This window comes from Scleropages formosus, chromosome 19 (genome assembly GCF_900964775.1).
Source record: "Scleropages formosus chromosome 19, fSclFor1.1, whole genome shotgun sequence".
Classification (NCBI taxonomy): domain Eukaryota; kingdom Metazoa; phylum Chordata; class Actinopteri; order Osteoglossiformes; family Osteoglossidae; genus Scleropages; species Scleropages formosus.
Window position 1 is genome coordinate 24,288,626 of NC_041824.1, and position 19,749 is coordinate 24,308,374.

General features: G+C 44.7%; 1 protein-coding gene and 1 non-coding gene across 4 annotated transcripts; one reads left to right on the top strand and one right to left on the bottom strand.

Annotated features, from left to right (window-relative positions):
• The first annotated feature begins 720 nt into the window (after positions 1–720).
• On the top strand, positions 721–791 carry trnag-gcc (transfer RNA glycine (anticodon GCC)). Its single transcript has one exon. It is a non-coding gene; the product is annotated as a tRNA-Gly (tRNA).
• A 1,782-nt stretch (positions 792–2,573) lies between these two features.
• Positions 2,574–14,182, bottom strand: LOC108932527 (myeloperoxidase-like). Of its 3 annotated transcripts, XM_018748981.2 has the most exons (16): positions 14,149–14,182; positions 13,889–13,913; positions 12,235–12,303; positions 11,462–11,549; positions 11,041–11,216; positions 10,407–10,539; positions 10,118–10,247; positions 9,282–9,488; positions 7,129–7,492; positions 6,497–6,657; positions 5,647–5,905; positions 5,102–5,272; positions 4,213–4,450; positions 3,751–3,950; positions 3,482–3,535; positions 2,574–3,287 (listed from the first exon to the last, which is right to left on the bottom strand). In XM_018748981.2, exons 3-16 carry the CDS (start codon positions 12,299–12,301, stop codon positions 2,872–2,874), a joined length of 2,664 nt encoding a protein of 887 aa, XP_018604497.2. In that variant the 5' UTR covers positions 12,302–12,303; positions 13,889–13,913; positions 14,149–14,182; the 3' UTR covers positions 2,574–2,871. The 3 variants fall into 3 exon arrangements, with proteins under 3 accessions (XP_018604497.2, XP_018604498.2, XP_018604496.2); XM_018748982.2 differs by lacking the exon at positions 13,889–13,913 and having other exon boundaries at positions 3,482–3,532; positions 14,149–14,178; XM_018748980.2 differs by lacking the exon at positions 13,889–13,913 and having other exon boundaries at positions 14,149–14,178.
• Positions 14,183–19,749: the final 5,567 nt, after the last annotated feature.

The following is a 19,749-nucleotide window of genomic DNA, read 5'->3' on the forward strand; positions in this document are numbered from 1 at the left end:
AAGACGATAATTTGAAATTATATGTGGAGTTTTGCCTCACCCATTGTTCATACTGTCACTTCACGGGAAGATCTGTGTTTGTCACCTCGTTGTCATTGTCCGAGAACCTCTGTCTGTTGACACGAGCAGTGGTGTTTCTCGGAGCTCTTGCGTGCGAGGTCCTTATTCTCATCTTTCCAGGGCTGAGTGTAGAAAACGATCAGAAGTGCTTCGGCACTAATACAGCTGTTATTCAACACACAGGGAATGGTTTAAGAAGAAGATACTGCAGCCTTTTTCGAAACTGTGACAGTTAAATCACTACTACTGTGTGGATCGCGAACGCGAGAAGGTCCGTCTTATACACACTCGACCAGGATTTCAACCCAGACCCGGAGGGGGCCGTGCAGCTAATTGTCTAAATGAAAACGCCAGGGATTTTTCCCACACACAAACGCCGGTTAATTATTGCACAACAGGGGGGTAAAATAATTTCTAGCACAACCATCACATCCTTTTTCTTTTTCTCCACGTGTTCAAAGTTGTAATGATTGTTTTCGGCTGCATCACGAGCAGAAAGAGCCCAAAGTTTTAAACAAAGTGAGCAGCGGAGACAAAAGTTTCAAAAGTACAAACGGGACACATCACGGGCTCTAAGACCACGTGACCGACGGTCCCACCGCTCACGCTGTAGTCGCCGACTGAGAGACGCATGCGCAAAAGATGTGAGTTAGTTGTGTCGCATTGGTGGTTCAGTGGTAGAATTCTCGCCTGCCACGCGGGAGGCCCGGGTTCGATTCCCGGCCAATGCAATAGTTTTTAGTGCAGCTCGTCTACTGATTCCAGTATCATATCTCACCTATTGCTCTACTATCTTTGATCAAGAGCTTACTACAGTAAAAATACCTCGCTGTATAAATTATTAAAAAATTGTAGGAAGCTTAATATTGTAAGTGGCTTTGTTCAAAAGCATCAGATAAGTGTGAATACCAGCTGTGTGTGTATTTGTCCCAGCAGCCATTCTGGTATTGTCTGTGTCATTCATCTTAGTATTTATTTGCTGATGTTTATATATTTATTCCTTTATCAGATGTTTTTCTCCAAAGTGACTTCCAATGAATTCTATGTAGTGTTACCAGCCCACACACCTTATTCACCAAGGTAACTTATGGGTCACTCATCCATACATCAGTGGAACACACACACTCTGTCACTCACACACTATGGAGGAACCTGAACAGTATGTCTTTGGACTGTGGGAGGAAACCAGAGCACCCGGAGGAAACCCAAACAGACACAGAGAAAACACGCAAACTCCAGAATAAGCGGAGATCGAAGCCATGTCCTCTCGCACCATCCAGGCGCTGCGCCACCATGTCGTCCGTGTTGAATTAATACAGTGATGTAGAAGATGCCTTAACTGACCAAGGACTTTAGTTGAGGCTAGTTGAGCTGTCTTCCCTTCCCAAGGAAGCGGTACAGATGATCGATGTCTTTGACTAAGGCGACTTATATGTGAAATAATGAACTTTGTAACAAGTGAGTTATTTATACAGCATGTTACACTTACTACATCGGTTCAAAGAACCTTAACTACATCTTGACAGTACAAGCAGGACTCAAACTGGGAACCTTCAGATTAGAAGACAACGACCTTAAACACCACACAGTCCAGTCCCTCTAAACTCACCTGTATTAAACCCTTCTTAAGGATTTAAGGTAATTATTACCATTTATGCCATTATAACGCAAAATGAAATTAATGTATGAATGTATTTTTGGTACATTACTACCATTTGTAGCTGTATGTTTTGTTTCCTGATGAAATAGATTTATATATTTTACTGCCTAAGATGAATTTTTATATATATGTATATTCTGTATTGTTAAGAATCAGGACAGTTAGTGTTTTTTAATGTTTAAAATCTAGATATGTATTAATAAGAGTCATGATGCCCCCTGCCAGTCAAATAAGTGGGACTGCCAGGAACTGACTGTTCAGAATTTCAGTGTCATTGTGAACTAAAGTTCTACTGTAGTTTGTGTAGAGTGAAGGTAAAACCCTGGACAAAACATACCAGACGCTGCAAGCTCTACCACAAACACCACCTCTCCATCTCATTTCTTCAGTAATTTCTGTATGTGGCTAACAACAAAGATACAGGCCTTTGTCATTTCAGTCCTCGTACTATTTACCGAATATTTGCTCTTTATTGATGTACTCATGCAACACACATACAAGGAAAAACAGGAATGTTAAATCACTGCCAGACAAAGCCAAGTATCATGATCATAGAGAAAATACAGTTATGCTATTTTCCTACTTACTACCGAATAAACTAAACCACATTCAGATGTGATGCAGGTGAAATCAGTTGTAACTAGAGAAACTGGTCAAGGTGACTTGGACACTTGGAAGTTCAAGGTTTTAAAAAGTTCTGGATAACAAATTGAAGATCCTGTAAAGATTGCCAAATTCTCGTTATCAAACTTACATAAAACATTCAAAATAGCTTGTTTAAAATCTCAATATTAAAAAATACTCAAACTTATTTAAAACATCTTAGTAAATGCATTTTTTTAAAAATCTCCCTAGAGTAATTTTAACATTTTAACAGTACCTTAACCTGAATGCAGTACAATCATTACCAGAAGTCAGGTAGCCCGACCGACTTTCATCAAAAACGATTTAAAGATACGTAAACCTTTACAAATAATTCTACATGCATACCTTCAGATGTGATTAGTCAATTTTTAAAAAATCTGCTATTAAAATGATAGCCCTAAACTGAATGGGTAAGTTGGGTACAGAACCTGCATGGATACAGCTTTCCAGAAACAGCATTTGACACCCCGTTGGCAAGGCTGTGTGTGTGTGTGTGTGTGGTCTCATTACATGACAAACAGCAGGTAGCCAGTGAAGGTGCTGTCTGCGCTCAGCACTTTAGCACCATGGCTGCCCTGTAACCACACCCTGTCCTCCTTCTTCAGCAGAAGCACCGCACCGCCAGAGGCTGTGACAAAACCCTCCTGCTTCCTCAGGAATGATGGGACCACCAGCTCCCCGTTCCGCATCAGGTGAATGCTGCCAGCATCTCGAGGCAGGATGCAGTGGAAGTGGAACTGGTACATGCCTGACACCATGCAGGTGAACATCCCCGTCTCCGTGCTGTAGTGGCCCTGCCCTTCATCTGTCGCCTCCCCGAAGATGATCACCTGGCCAGGTTTGGGGGGATTATTACCCAGCCGCATGGAGAAAGCAGAGTATTGGGTGTCATTCATGGTAGGGGGTGGGATCTCCACAGGCTCTGTGGACAGGAGACAGGAGGGGGCTAGAGATGAGGTTCCAGCGGTTTGCCCCTTTACCCATTCTCCCCCTCCACATTCCTCACGCAGACAGAGATGCAGCTCATTGCTGACACCTAGACCCCTCAACTTTTTTCAGCTCACATTCACATAGACACATTAAACAGAGAGAAATATGACGGAAATGTGCTCCCACCTTCTATTCCCTTTGAGTTTGCATTTTCAGTTGGAACGTTGCGATTCCCTGCTGCTAAAAGGAAAAGATATAGCAAGTTATTTTAGAAACTGGCACATGAATGTAACGACTTTTTATTTAAGGGGAAAGAGAGAAAAAACGGAAAGGAAAACAGTAGCAGAGGTGTCCGTGTAAGCTGGCACACGGCTCTGCGTGCTCTCAGGATATAGCATGGTAACGTGTTTGCGTGTGGGAGAAAGTGCGTGAGCTCTGTTCCAAGGAGCACTCACGTCTCTCAAGCCAGGGCTTCAGGTTCAAGGTAGGGATGGTTTTGCATCTCACAAGGTCTAGTTGTTTAGGGTTGAGCAGGAAGGGATTTTTTGGGACCCTTGTGATTCCAGTGTTGTCACAGATGATGCGTGCCATCGACACGCAGGCCAGGGAGGCCCTCTGGGCGGGGCTGAACACACCGTTGTTCTCCCACCACAATCTGGGAGAGAGCGCATTTAAAGGCCGTTCAGTGCCCAGTGTACACTTTCAGACAAGACGAGTTCCCAGTGCACATGAAGAATAGTTGCAGAAGGCAGAAGGGATGTATAGTGTCTTTTTCCTGTTATTAAGTCATGTATTCAGGATTTTTCCAGAACCTGCCAGGCAAGACTGGATTGCATTAACTGCTCAGTGTCTTAACGCAGCTCTTACCCGCACCCCTGACAGTGATCGTGGTCTGAGCCTCTCCCCTCCGCACTCACCGGTCCCCTTGTCGGATCTTCTGAAACTGCGTGGCGATGAGGCAGGCAAAAAGAGGCCCGACGCGACCCCCCTTGACAAAGGGCTCTGCCACGCCGCCCAGCCACACGTCGATGTTGTCTGGGGTGCCGTACATTTTCATGAGCTCCTTAGCCAAGGTTTTGTTCTGCATAACAACAGCCAGCTCTTCCAGTGTCTTTGGCTGGGACAGGCCACAGAACTTCCGCCACGCGTTGTAGCCTGCAAGAGGTCGGGTTGGGCAGGTGGACAGACAGATTAGGAGATGTGTCCCTCAGGAGGGGGTTGGCTGGAGGAAGGATAATGGTCACGGTGAAGCAATAATGAAGCTGTAGGAGGGAACTGCTGCTATACACCTTGCAAAAAGTCATTCCACAGGTTCCTTTCTATTAAATACCTACGGCTCTGAAGGAGTGAATGGGGTGAATACTTTACACTCATTCTGTTTCCTATTTGTAATTCATTCCACACTCATTTGTGGAAATGCAGGAGCATTTTTCTGTTGATCAGTGTCAAAAAGACAAATTAAATGCACAGTGACTCGATGTTACAAAACAATAAAACGCGAAAAAGTGCAAGGGAGTGAATACTTTCTTAGAGGTACTGTGGATATGCAAAGAAAATAAGACAGAATATGTATAAATAAGCAAAGTGTAAGGGTGAGAGGCTTTGTTGAGATACAAGCAGCGACTGCAGTGATGTGTGGAACTGACGGTGAAAGACGATGCAGGTAAGGCTGAAATTAAAGAGCAAGGAGTGGTAGTAAAGAGTGTGGAGTGTTTAGGTCATTAGCGAATGTGCCGCATGGCTATAGCAGATTCTCCCTCTCTTGTCCATGTGAGATATTGGGCTGTACAAGTGGCACTTTCTCACCGGGGAGGGCATGGTCCCGCCCACGCTGCATGTTGAGAGATGCCAGGTCGAGCGCTATACTGTTGGAGAACTCAAAGAGCCGCTCGCGAAGTTCATCATGCATCATGTGCTTTTGGCTGTTGAGCTTGGCCGGCCGACCAATCAGGCCCCGCATCACGGGGTCCACGCCACCTGCCAGGAGGATGCCCACACTGCTACTGTCCTTAAAAACCAATGTTCTTTTGTTGTGTGGTTTGTATTCAGTGTTTGCACGTTGGAAGCATCATTTCAAGAACTGAATGTATTGGGTAACATGTATCAGTTTTTGCATTCAAATCATTTTCATGGCACCGGGCTTTTTATGAAATATTTCAGAAAACAGATAAAGCTTCAAGAGCTGCGTTTAAGCAACAAGGAAACAGTGTTGCAATAACTATGTAATCTGTGCTAGTCTTCTGAAGAAATAACTTTTAAAAATGAACAGTTAAAAATGTGATGATGAAGATGAAGGAAGAGGAGAAGAAAAATGAATACAATGGGAGCAGTGCAGTAAGACAGAGACAGACCTTCGAAGATGATCCTCCAGGGAGCAAAGAAGGTGTTGTGCAGCATCACAGAGCGAAAACTTGGATGCTCGTTGTAATTGTCATCTAGTCGGAAAATGATCGGCTGGACGGTCAAGTGAGCAAAGCGGTAGGCCGCTGTGGCGAACACATTGGAGATGCTGGGGTCCACATTCTTATTGTAGCCGGGGTACTTTCCGAGATGCTTATGCATGTGCTTAGGTCCAACAATGAGTTTCAGGTAGTTACGGAAGGTGATCACCTGGGGGAGTGGGGGCACAGTAAGGGCAGGAACAGGTATGTCCAATAGACAAGTGTGAGACAAACCGCCCCGTACGTGTAAATAAGCAATAACTGCTGTGACTTGCTGAAGCTCTAACATGGGAACACTAGTGGAGATATGTATGCATAGACCTTAAATTGTGAATTATCCTCTTCATAGTGATGCACATGATCGTTGACATGTAAAGAAACAATGTGGGTGTGTGTTTCATTTACATGTATTCATTTAGCAGACACTTTACTTCAAAGCGACATACATCTCATAGAAAATATAATATGTGCATTACATTAGGAGAAAGAGACATAGCTGCAGATCACACAAGTAGCTGCATAAAACTTTACCAGAATATCACAGGTGTGTTTTTGGTACTACAGGACGCACAGCTTAAACAGTATCCATGTGAAGGACAGATCAGACTGGCTGATTTGTATGGTGACAATGCAAACAACTAGTTTCTTTTCAGGGCTAAAAAAGGGGAGAGTTTAGTATTGAGCAGATCAGGTGATATTGCATCCCAAACAGCTGCCAGAAAATGATAGGAACTGTGGAACCTGCTCAAGGAATCCTCACCTGGTGGTATGCGACCATGATTTTGCGAGCCTCCTGGTAGAGCCTCTCGCTCTCCCAGTGCGGGTTGAGCTGGTGCAGGACACGTGCCAGCCGGTTGTGCTCACGCAACATCAGCGTGTGTAAAGAAGTCAGCCCGGTGTTCTCATCCACACGAAGATCACCTGGGCACAGCCAAAAGATGCGTCCTCAAATGTCACACTTATCCAGGACTCCAGTTGGGAATGAAAACAAGGACCAGACCTGACATGATATATCATAATTTTTTGCATTATAATTATCCATAATCAGTATCTAACATATCACACAATTCATCCTCTCATGACCAGACAAATGGAGGAAGGGTGGTCCAGTCACCAGTTATTTCAGTGTCTCATAAGCGTGGTTTTTTAAAAATAATTTCGTTGTGATGCAAAGGTCATTCCAGTAAGTGGTCCAGTCATGAGTGGATGAGCTATGCAAAGAGAGACACGTAAAGGAGACAAATCAGAACAGAGCAGATGATGATCCGGGCCTGTTTGTCTCTTGCTTGTGTAATGATTCCCTAAACCAATGTTACATTTGGCCCTTTAGAGAGCTTAATCATGGATTTAGTCCCAAATCGCTCCACGCAGATATCTGGAACCCCCTGATACCTGCTAAAGAGCAGGGCACCTCCTTCAGGCTCTTGTTGCCCGTTATCTTCTGACGTGTGGCGCAAAAGTTGAAAGTCATATTGACAAAGGGCAGCAGTTCCCTGCCATTGTCAAAGAAACGATGGTTGACCCGTAGCAGCCCGCCATCATTCGTGAGGTCACGCAGGTTTCGCGACAGCGCATCCTCCGAGCCGTAGACCTGACCTACATCCAGGAAGGCTGTCAGTGTGTTCATTTGCTGCCGCACATTGACCGCTCCAAACATGTAGCCCCCCTCTCCTGTCCCACAGCTAGGTGCTGAGCGGGGGGTAGGCAAGCACTTTACTTGAGGCTTGTCCTTGAAACGGGGGTCATTTGGGGGGATCTAGGTGAACAGAATGAGGGGTAGCATCAATCAACTGGGTGTGACATAATTACATAGTAACAGGATTCCATATCATGAAAAAGCCACTACAACAGCTTGTCTTTTTTCCTACCACAGTCTTCTAATTCAGTACAAGGTCATTTTTATCTGTCACACAGTCACTTTAGCTCCTAATAAAAATACAACACACAACTCATCTGCGTGTAGGGACTGATTGTGGATCCAAAGGTTGTAGGTTCAACCCCTGCCTCTAGCTGTAGTACCTTTGAGTAAGACACTTACTCTAAATTGCTCCAGTAAAATTACCCAGCTGTATAAATGGGCAAATAATTGTAATCTTAACCTTATAAGTGGCTTTGGAGAAAAGCATCAGCTAAATAAATTAGTATGAATGTCTATATAACCCCACTGGGTGATTCCAGACAATGCAACTCTTCTCCCCAGTTATCATTTCCGTGTAGTCAGTCCACACAACAGCAAAGTAAATATGGAATGAACACTCATGGGCACTTTTAAGAAAATTAAATAGCAATAAATTTACTTAACTATGTAGAGAAACTTAATTATGCTTAGTACAAGGCAACATGGGAAACAAGGTCCTATCACTGACAGTCCCAGAAAAACAGCTCTTTATTAATTCAATGTAGAACAGCAACTGAAATATCAATACTATTATTTTTAATTCATTTAACCGATGCTTGTCTCCAGAATGGATTGCATTGATGAGCTACTTACAGTGAATTACCCATGTACACAGCAGGGTAATTGTATCTGGAGCAATTCAGGGTCATTACCTAGCTCAAGGGTACTACAGCAGGAGTGCGGTACAAATTTGCAGTACTGATTTCATGGAACGTATTAACTGAGTTTGGCGAGGGCTCTCACACACGGTACAGCCTAGGACTCCTGAGTGAGTGACTGGAAGACTGCAGTTTGTGTTTATTCTCATTTCGTTATAGGGATTATTATTTCAAGGATAGGGGGTGCGGTGGCGCAGTGGGTTGGACCACAGTCCTGCTGTCCGGTGGGTCTGGGGTTCAAGTCCCGCTTGGGGTGCCTTGCGACGGACTGGCGTCCCGTCCTGGGTGTGTTCCCTCCCCCTCTGGCCTTACGCCCCTGTGTTCCCGGGTAGGCTCCGGTTCCCCGTGACCCCGTATGGGACAAGCGGTTCTGCAAATGTGTGTGTGTGTGTGTGTATTTCAAGGATAAATCATCAGACAGCCCCAGTTTTTCTCAGAGGACAATATTTCTCCCATTTGGTTGTCCATGTAAAACTCCCAGGGCTCACTGTCTTACAGATGTAACATTGTTCAACACATTCTAGAGTGTAATTTGGCAAGGCAGAATGCCTAGTAATGCAGTGCCACAAAGTCAATGAAAGTTCTAGAGTTACTGGCCATATGTCAAGGGTTTCCACAATGTGCCCTAAAAGAAAGTAACCCTTCCACACCCTCTAGTACAGAACATCTCATTAATTAACTAAGTAGTTAATGGATTTGACCAAAGCAGCTTACAGTATTTGACCTACATATGTAAATGGGAATTTTTACAGTAGCAATTCAGATGAAACACTATGCTATGCTATGCTATGCTACAATTAAATGCACTAATACCACCACTACCTTTAGCTAAAAAGTCAGTATCCATAATCCTTATACTACTTGCTGCCTTAACACACAAAACATTTGTTGATCTTCTCTTGGTTTCCATTTGATGCAAGAAAAAGTCACATGTTTCTGATGGGCCCATTTCAGGATATGGTACAGGGGGTGACAGGAATGAGGCTTACCTTCATCGGGAAGCAGGGGTTCGTACGTTCACAACTTTGCGCACAGTTGATGCCATTGCTGAAAGAGCGGATTGATGGTGAAGATGGGGTGAAGGTCAGGTCATGGTCTATCCACTGGCCAAACATCGTCACCAGGTGGGAGTACTGGATGTCATTTTCCACATCCTTGTTGGCTGTACGCAGGATTCGATTGGAAACCTCCCTGACCTTAAGAAGAGGAATCAGGCAGGGAAAGGGTGGACATTGCAAGAAACCACCATACTTCATTCCTATCAATGGGGTGTCACTTTTTAATTCATTCCTGGGTAGGTGAAGAAGATATAAATTCTGTAGCTTATAATTACACCCCACAGTGTAATTACACAGTGACGCAAAAGTGCTGAACACAGGATCAGAGGCATGATACAAATATAATTATAATACAATACTGTATAATATAATGCAAAAAGAAATATATAATAAAAGGTTGGCTATGCACATGGCCTATGAAAATTCAGATGGTGTATAAGCTTGATCTTTATTCAGAGAGACATATACTGTCACATGTTACGTGGCTTTGGATAATGAGATATTGACCATCATAAGCATAGATGTTTTAAAAAAGAGTAATAGCAATATGGGGGTGTGGTGATGCAGCATGCTTGGCCGGGTCCTGCTGTCTGGTGGGCCTGGGATTCAAGTCCCGCCAGGGGTGACTTGTGACGGACTGGTGTCCCGTCCCGGGTGTGTCCCCTCCCCCTCCAACCTTGCGCTCTGTGTTGCCGGGTTAGGCTTTGGTTCGCCGCGACCCTACTTGGGGCAAGTGGTTTCGGTCAATGTGCATTTAATAGTAATACCAAGGGGAGAAGGAACCCGTTGTGTTGTTTCTTGGTGTCCCAACCCAGGGGCTGTGAGATGCCGTCCTCGTACTGTGCAGGGAGCCAGCGGACGAAGGGCATGTTGGATGCACCCAGACGAGGATTTTTCCTAGCAGGGGTGGAGGGTGGATGGAGTCATTGGGAAAGAAAATAGTCATAGTTAATTTGAGCTCGTGCAAGGAAGCCCATGACAGGGAAAGCTGAGTTCACCATGGGACCTGTGTTGCAATTTAATGCAGGTGGCTGCGGGAGTGTCACACTGTCTCACAGGTTGTTGCAGATCCCAGTGGCGGTGTGGTACTGGCTCAGCATTATGATGGTGCGGCAAGAGGGGGGCAGTATCCTGGCTTTGCAGCCTGTGAGCCTGGCAATGGTGTCCATGTCCTCAGGACTAAGCATGTCTGGGGCAGGTGGACAGTGGGACAGGAGTCAGGCTCACAGTCATCTGAGCAGCATCCCAGCATCCCTTTGTCTGCTTTTCCAGCATTCAAACTGCTTTCTACCACCATTCTACATTTAAATGGATATTGTATTCTCCTCTTCTCTTACTGAGCCACGTGTGGTTATTGTGACAAAAATGGTGGACAAGCAACAAAAAATACAGTGCATTCTAAAGTCGAACTGAGCTGGGTGTGAAGAGCGTGTGTGTCCGATATGTGCGAGAGTGTGTAAAATAAACCTTGTGGAAACATCCTTTAAGAACAAAATGCCTTTTAAATAGAAAGTACTACAAGTTTTTTGTTTGCTGTCCACCAGCCTATGAGAAATACCCGAAATGATAAGAAAACTGGGGTGTGTGTGTGCCTGTATGTGTGCATGTGTTTGGGTCAGTCAGTGTGAGCATCTGCCTTTGTCCTTTCCAACAGACACATGTACGTGTGTACAGTCTGTGTATGTCTGACCCGTAGCATTGATGGAGGACTTGTAGGCGTGGTGGGTCTTCTCTTTTATAAGCCTCAGGGTGGTCTCTGTGTACTCGGCAGAGCGCACGGCCGAGCGTGCGTCCCGGGACGGCTGCTTCAGCAGGCGCAGGATATCCGAGTGGCTGGCCGTGTTGCTGTTCACCTGTGCTAGGGTCCTGTGTGCGAGAGGCAACACACTCTCCACGGTCACTCGCCCCGGCCAGTGCCAAAACGGGGGTCACATATCACTTTTCCTTTACACTTTTTCAAAAACACCCTTCAACGGACCCAAAGACACCAACGCAGGGTTAGGTTTGCAAAACTAACAGTTTGCCAACCCAGTCTGTAGCAACTTCTCATGCACCATTCGTGTTCCTCCTAGAGTTTCAGATACCGACGGTGAGGCTGTTCCCTCACGTACCTCTCCCTGGAGTACTTGTAGGCCTCGTCTACAATCCTCTTAGCCTCCTCCACGGAGCTCAGTATGAATGGCCTGCCAAGGCTCTCCCCTGTGGAAACACACACTCGGGTAGCGGAAGTTGCTGTTTCTCTGCAGAACTTTTGTCCACCAGTGCCCAAGAACCCAGAAGGGTTCTGCTGTGGCTCCTCCCGAACAAGGCATTCGAACCAAAATATCTAGTCTGAATTGTCTTGAGAGGACAGCAGGTAGCATAGTGCTTCGAGATGCTTCCTCTGGACTTAGAGGTTGCGCATTCATTCCACCTCCTGCTATAGTACCCTCGAGCAAGGTAATACTCTTAAATGCTCCAGTAAAGAATAATTACCCAGCTTTATACGTGGGTAAACTGTTGCAGGCAGCGTAACACGGTAAATCACTTTGGAGGAAAGTGTTGGCTAAATTAATTAATTAATTAATTAATGTTTACTGAAAAACTGCGAACTACTGCATGTAAATAGTGTTGGATAAAAATGTGTCCTTAACTAAATAGCACAATGTACCTGTGCTGTTACACCCTGGCAGAATACCCTGCCTGCTGGAAACATGTGGAGCCCTGACTGTGGACACAAGGACAGTTTAGCATGTTGAGAAATGGAGGCTCTGCAGACCACATGTGGTGCAATCTCAAAGGAGGTTTTTGTGATCAACAGGACTGGTTTTGAAGCATTTCAAGCACTTTAAAGCGGTTGGCTGCACCGGGCAGGACTGCAGGGGACCCCTGGATCCTCACTTACCTGCAGCAGACTGTCTCGAGGTGGCCAGGAACAGCCACGCGGCCATGACTGCCACAACAGCCTTCATTCCTGATGGAGATGGGACAGCCTGCATTACCTAAAGCCAACGTGCTCTGCACAAAAGATGCCTTCAGGACATGTAAAGACTGATTCTAGGTTCTTATTACACACACACACATTTTCAGAACCGCTTGTCCCATATGAGGTTGCGGGGAACCAGAGTCTACCTGGTAACACAGGGCATAAGGCCAGAAGGGGAGAGGACACACCCAGGACGGGACGCCAGTCCGTCACAAGGCACCCCAAGCAGGACTCGAACCCCAGACCCACCAGAGAACAGGACCCAGTCCAACCCACTGCGCCACTGCACCACCGCACCACCGCACCACCACGCCCCCTTAGGTTCTTAATAGTGGAATAAAAAAAGAAAGCCCAGATGTTGTCTTTATGTACTTCGGCCTGTGCTCTTCTTCAGTTCAAACGTAGCGACACAGAAATGCATACAAATAAAGTGGAAAAAAAATTATTTTCCGTTGTCATCTCCGTTGTACATTTAAATTACCCCACAAAGCATTAAAAGGTGATTTAAATTTGCAGCACAGTAATATGTGAATCGGGGTGCGGTGGCGCAGTGGGTTGGGCCACAGTCCTGCTCTCCGGTGGGTCTGGGGTTCGAGTCCTGCTTGGGGTGCCTTGCGGTGGACTGGCGTCCCGTCCTGGGTGTGTCCCCTCCCCCTCCAGCCTTACGCCCTGAGTTGCCGGGTTAGGCTCCGGTTCCCCGTGACCCTGTATGGGACAAGCGGTTCTGAAAATGTGTGTGTGTAATATGTGAATCACTACATTTCAATGATTGATATAGGCATATTTCCTAAATTAAAGAACAATTTAATGACAAATAATATCTCATGTGCTTTCTTTAGTTTTCTCTAGTACACAAGTGTTATTGCCAGCTTCCCACCATGACCTCTGTGATTTTGCACACTTGAAATAAGTCATATTAACTTACATTTGACTAAACACTGTGATCAGGACACCCTCACATTAAAAGGAGTTGACTGATTTTGTACCATAGTGCAGGCATAATAATGCTGATATCTGCGATGGACGGGCTTCTAATCCAGGATGTACTGCCTCTAACCTGTGTTTCTGGGATAGGCTCCAGACCACAGCAACCCTGACTTAGACAAGTGATTAATGATAGGAAGTGAGTGAGTAAGCAAAGCTATTGTATATTTTTTACTTGTAAATATTCTTTTGAGAGGTGGACCCCTGTGCTCTGCTCTTTAGTTCAGCTGTTTTGGATTGATCCACACTTGGATGGCAATGATGAATATGTTCATCAGAGATGTTAGTGTTACCAAGGAAAGCTTTCTATAGTAAATAGCAAAGAGGACATCACACACACACACACACACACACACACACACACAGACACACACACTGTCTGAAACTGCTTGTCCTGAGTAGGGTCATGTCAAACCAGAACCTGACCAGGCAACACAGGGTGTGCGGCTGGAGGGGGAGGGGACACACCCAGGACAGGACGCCAGTCCATCGCAAGGCACCCCAAGCGGGACTCAATCCCCAGACCCCATGTAAAAACCAAAATTTATCAAGTTTCTATCAAGCTTTTGCACCAAGGAAAAATTTGTACCTTCTTATCAGAAGAGATGGAAAACCTAAAACAAGATAATAACCTTTTAGATATACCCTTACACTCAGTAGAAAATTTAGCTAAACTTTTAAAAGGTTCAGCATATTTTAACTGAAAAAGAAAATGTGCAGAAGGTTTAAAAAAAAGTCCTCCGGTCATAACATTATTCTTATTCTTATTCTTATTATTGATGTACCAGTTAAATATAATGGGATTGCTATTCCCAAGAGCAGATAAACAACAAAGTTATTAATTTTTACCTGAAACCCTGAAATCTTTCAGTGTAGATCTTATTGTCGCAGTTTCTGTCTGATTATCCTCCCGACCTTTTATACTGTATGAAGCCCTGCCCTCTTTTGTAAGACTTGTACGCCACACTGTAGAAGAATTTTCATTTTCCTAAAGCACCCATACAAACAAGGGCGAAAAAATAAACTTCATCAATAAATTGTCACTCTTTATCTTCTGAACGACTTCACTCCTTGGATGTTCATGAGACAAGTCGTGAAATGTGCGCAGTGAGACACCAGATAGCTCTTTATCTGGAGGAGTTGTGAGCCTTGAAGGAACAGGAGCACTACTCCAGATCATCATTACAACTTCACTCATCTTTAGATGTGCTTGTTTGTGAGGCCGTGGAAGGCAGGATGTCTTTTTATTTTCACTCATTCTAAATTAGTTTTAATGTTACTTTTGTGTAGGACTTTCTACCATAGTCGTTGGAGCGCCTTCCTTCTGCTCTGAAGGTCAGAGGTTCAAATCTGACCCCGTGCTGTTGTGCCCCTAGACAAGGTTAAGTTAGCTAGATAGTTCCAGGAGAAGAAAATGCTTAGGCGTATATATGGGTAAAAAGTTGTTGGTAGCTTAACATTTCCAGTCACCATGTAGACACACTTATACGTGCAACGGGACCGTGTGAAAGAACATGTTTAGTCCCTGATCAGTTTGCGTGGCATTTGCATGTTCCCCCGTGTTCATGTGGGTTTCTTCCTAGAAACGTGGTTCAAACTGTGTTACAGCTACAGTGAATTTCCCCATAGAGGTTAAAAAAAGCACCATTACCATTTGCAAAGCAGCTTGAAATTAATGTTAAAATGAAAACTCTTACAAAATGTTTTTATTTATTTTAGATATATACAAGATTTTCGAGGTCCTTGTCCTTAAATACATCAAGAGATCTATTTTAGTAGGGTTCTATTGATTGTGTGCAAAATGAAGATAGTGGCCTAAGCCTGACAAATCTGTCACATGTTTAGGAGTGAATTGACAGCATTGAATGGGAGGGAGTGGAGAGGATATTTTTTTATTTTCAATAATTTTAAACACGTAATCATTTTAATGTAGTCAATGCATATTGAAGGTTGCCAGGCTCCAAGTTTGGAACCAGCAGGGATCAGTAGTGTTTCGATCACAAACTTTGACAAAACTGAAAGTTTTGTACTTCCCAGACTGGTACACGCACACGCACACATTGTCTGAACCGCTTGTCCCATATGGAGTCGCAAGGAGCCAGAGCCTAACCCGGCAACACAGGGAAAAAGGCTAGAGGGGGAGGGAACACACCCAGGATGGGACACCAGTCCATCACAAGGCACCCCAAGCAGGACTTGAACCCCAGACCCACGGAAGAGCAGGACCCAGTCCAACCCACCGCGCCCCCATACTTCTGCAAAGCTCATAACAAAAATGTATTCCATGCAATTAGAACAAACTTCAACCCACATAGCAAGTGGTTATTTTAAATTAAGTGCTTTAATGTTTTCAACTAAAACAGTTTATTTTGCCTTATGTCAGAAGGAAGTGGGAGAAGGTAGTCATATCACTGCCACTTAAGATGTGAGATGCTCTCTATTGCTGATTTTTAGATTGGCTTCTGTCTTTCATTTAATTTTAAAACATGCACTTATGTCAAATACACACACACTGTCTGAAGCCGCTTGTCCTGAGGGGGGTCGCAGCAAGCCGAGGGCTAGCCCGGGAGCACGGAGTGTAAGGCTGGAGGGGGAGAGGACACACCCCAGACAGGATACCAGCCCATCACAAGGCACCCCAAGCAGGACTTGAACCCCACACCCACCAGAGAGCAAGAAAAAGCCTAATGTGCTGCACCCCCACACATACACATACACACACACGCACACACACACACACACACATTTTCAGAACCACTTGTCCCATACAGGGTCGCAGGGAACCGGAGCCTACCCGGCCACACAGGGCGTAAGGCCGGAGGGGGAGGGGACACACCCAGGACAGGACGCCAGTCCATCACAAGACACCCCAAGCAGGACTCAAACCCCAGACTCACTGGAGAGCAGGACCCAGTCCAACCCACTGCACCACCACACCCCCCCTTCCCACACATACAGTATATGACAAATGTGCATATATATATATATACACACACACTTTCTGAACCACTTGCTCCATATAGGGTCACAGAGCCTAACCTGGCAACTCAGGAGGGGGAGTGGACACACCCAGGACAGGACACCAGTCCATCACAAGTCACCTGAAGTGGGACTCAAACCCCAGACCCACTGGAGAGCAGGACCTGGTCTAACCCACTGCACCCCCCCTCCTCATGCATATGCATATATACAATATACACACGCACACATTTTCTGAACCACTCATCCCCTATGGGGTCACAGGGAACTGGAGCCTAACCCAGCAACTCAGGGGATAAGACTGGAGGGGGAGGGGACACACCCAGGACAGGATGGCAGTCCATCACAAGGCACCCCAAGCAGGACTTGAACCCCAGACCCACCGGAGAGCAGGACCGAGTCCAACCCACTGCACCACCACGCCACCACGCCACCACACCACTGCTCCCCCCCTCCCCGTCTACAATATATATAATATAAATTTTAAAGTCTCGTTTCATTTATACATTTAATATATCTCATCATTTCATTTAAAAATCTGAATTTTCATGTTTCCCCATGCTCTTTCATAGTGAAATCAGCTCCTATTTAGTGCAGTGAAGAATATTTATTTGCAGCATTTTTTCCTATTGAATTAACAACAGTCAGAAGCAAAAAGTCACAGAGATAATGTAAGCGCAGTACGCACAGGCAGGTAACACAACGCAAGGGGAAAAAGTTGCAGTATTTAGCTGTGGTGATCAGGCACCTCTAAGAAGTTCCAGAAAGGCAACCAGCTCAAGAATTCATTTAAATTATCATGCAGGTCAAATTTTAACTTTTCTAACTGAAGAACGTTAGGAGCATTTTGTTCCTCTTTCAAACGAATGTTAAGAAATACCTAGATAAGACAAAAATATCCACTTCCTCTATTCGATTAACAAAAAAAAGTTTTGAAATTTGTCCTTTTTTTCCCTCCTGCTGCAGTTTCAGTATTTGATGATAACTACCCTAAACAAGGGTTAGCAGGGTGGTGCTGCTGTTTTACAGCTCCTGAGCTACTTGGACATGGGTTCAAATCCGACTCTGTCTCTGTGCAGTTTGTATGTCCTCCCCATGTTTGCGTGGGATTCCTCTAGTTTCTTTCCACAGACTTTCTGTGTGTGTGTGTGTGTGTGTGTGTGTGTGTGTGTGTGTGTGTGTGTGTGTGGCTGCCCTGTGATAGAGTGGCATCCTGTCCAGCATGTGCTCTGTGTCTCCAGGATAGGCTCTCGGACTGCCATCGCCCTGATTTCAAGTACGACAAATATGTTCAGGAGTCTTTGCTGATTCAGCATCTTTTGTACCATTTGAAGGTAACAGATATTTACTCTATCGATACACAGTGTCACGCCGCCATGTGAGTTATGTTATAAGATCCATCCTGCGGATGTGCTGGGACACATCATCGGTGATGAGACCTGGGATCATGGGGTCTTTTGGGTTTTTCAGCTGACACCCTCGCCCAGTCTACCCGGCCGGGGTTAATCAAGCCCCGACCTGCGTCCCAGCAGCAACTGACCACGGATATGCTCTCTTAATCCAGAGCCACCTAGCGTTTCTCTCTCTGTGGCTTCGGTAGCTGATCTGATGGCCTTCCTCTTCGGCTCCCCTTTGATGGCCAGCAGCGTTGGGGTTTTGCACAATGAGCGCCCTGCAAATCCCCAACAACCCATCTCGATGGGCACACACACAGCCAGTCTTGCCTCTGACATTGTTCTGCAACATTATTTCAACACATATTTTGTAATATTCCTATAAATGGCAAACAGGAGATCAGCTTCTTGTTTTCAGTGAACTTCCTCAATTTCAAACAGGACACTATTTCCCCTCGATAAAACTTGTATCCAAGTCAATATTTGCAACACTGATAATTTTAGGGACACATTGCTGTCTAGATAGCAATAAAAGTTGCTATACTGACTGGGTGAAGTAAGTTCAGAGAATGTGCCAAACCCTACAGGGTTTTGCCTTTCTTTGGATTTTGCGGATTTTGTGCATGTGAACTCATATATGGCCTTTCTCTTTTCTTTCCTGTTCACAGCGTTACTTTGTCACTGTTTTCTTATTACGGGACAGTCGGTAGTATAGCGGCAGTTGGGCAATGACTCGCAACCTAAAGGTGTCAGTTTGAATCCCACTCCTGCAACTGTTGTAGTGTCTGAGTAATGTGTTTTCCCTGGACTACTACAATATAAATATCCTGCTGTATAACTGGGTAAAAAGTTAAAAACCTCTTTCAATAAAAGCATCAGTTAAACTGCTTGTTAATGCAGTGTAGTGTTCCGGTTAGAGGTGTTTCATACAAGCAAGGACACACATGTGAAGTCATTGTTTATGTTTGCCATGTTTGCAAGACGATCTGAAAAACCATACAATAAAATTACCAATTTTTTATTATACTGATCTACTCATTTCCATTCATTTCCATCCATCCATTTTCTATCCCACTTGTCCTAGTGGGGTCACGGTGGCAATAGGGAGAGCAGAGAGGCCGAGCCACCCCTGTCTCCCCCAACTTCCTTCAGCTCAGCCCGGGGGATCGCCAGCCATTCCCAAGCCAACTGTGAGATATAATCCCTCCAGCGGGTCCTGGGCTGACCTCGGGGCCTCGTCTAAGTTGGCTGTGCCTGGTATACCTCCGAAGAGAGGCGCCCAGGGGGCATCCTTATCAGATGCCCAAACCACCTCAAACTACTCTACTCATTTCATTTGTTTTAAATTTATATCATTCCAGTAAATATCAAGTAATCTAAATTTCAGAAATGCCACTAATATTTGCCCATTTAGAATGAACCACCATTTGCGTAATTTCTACATTGTATTAATATGCAGTAGAATTGTTCAAATGAAATGTTGTACAGAACATCTGTTTTTGGGATCATATACTGTTACAGTAGAAATTCACATTTACATTTATTCATTTAGCAGACGCTTTTGTCCAAAGTGACGTACATCTCAGCAAAAGTACAATTTATGCATTATATAAAGAGAAGGAGACATTGCTGCAGACATGTGACTCTCATGCAAACCTAACTCATTACCTTCTGCTTGCTGCACCGATGTTTGTCATTCAAGCAGGTGCATAAAACACAGGAAAGGCAAATCCTGGTACCCTCCTATCAAAGTTTTTTTTTTTTTTTAATTTAATATTATAAGATACACAAACAATCACATACAATTCCAGAGTAGCGGCTGAATAAAGGCTGAATCTGGGGAGAAATGTGCATCTGTAAAGAAATGTGTTTCTTTACACTTTCTGTTGTTGTTTTTGGTTTTAAACTTCAAAACAACTTTCAACTTCAGTATACCACTTTACAAGGCTGGCGACTGTTATAATTACAAGCATTACACAGCATTAAATATCATAATTGTAACAGTTACACAAACAGCTGCTACATGAGAAATGTTCCTAAACAGAATTAAATTTCAGATCAGTTCGAAGTCACATTT

Coding starts and splice junctions, on each gene's coding strand:
- LOC108932527 (XM_018748981.2), bottom strand. CDS start 12,301: ATGAAGGCTGTTGTGGCAGTCATGGCCGCGTGGCTGTTCCTGGCCACC. Junction 11,550..12,234: donor CTCGAGACAGTCTGCTGCAG/GTAAGTGAGGAT, acceptor GTGTTTCCACAG/GGGAGAGCCTTGGCAGGCCA. Junction 5,273..5,646: donor CTGGAGGATCATCTTCGAAG/GTCTGTCTCTGT, acceptor TCCTCCTGGCAG/GTGGCGTGGACCCCGTGATG.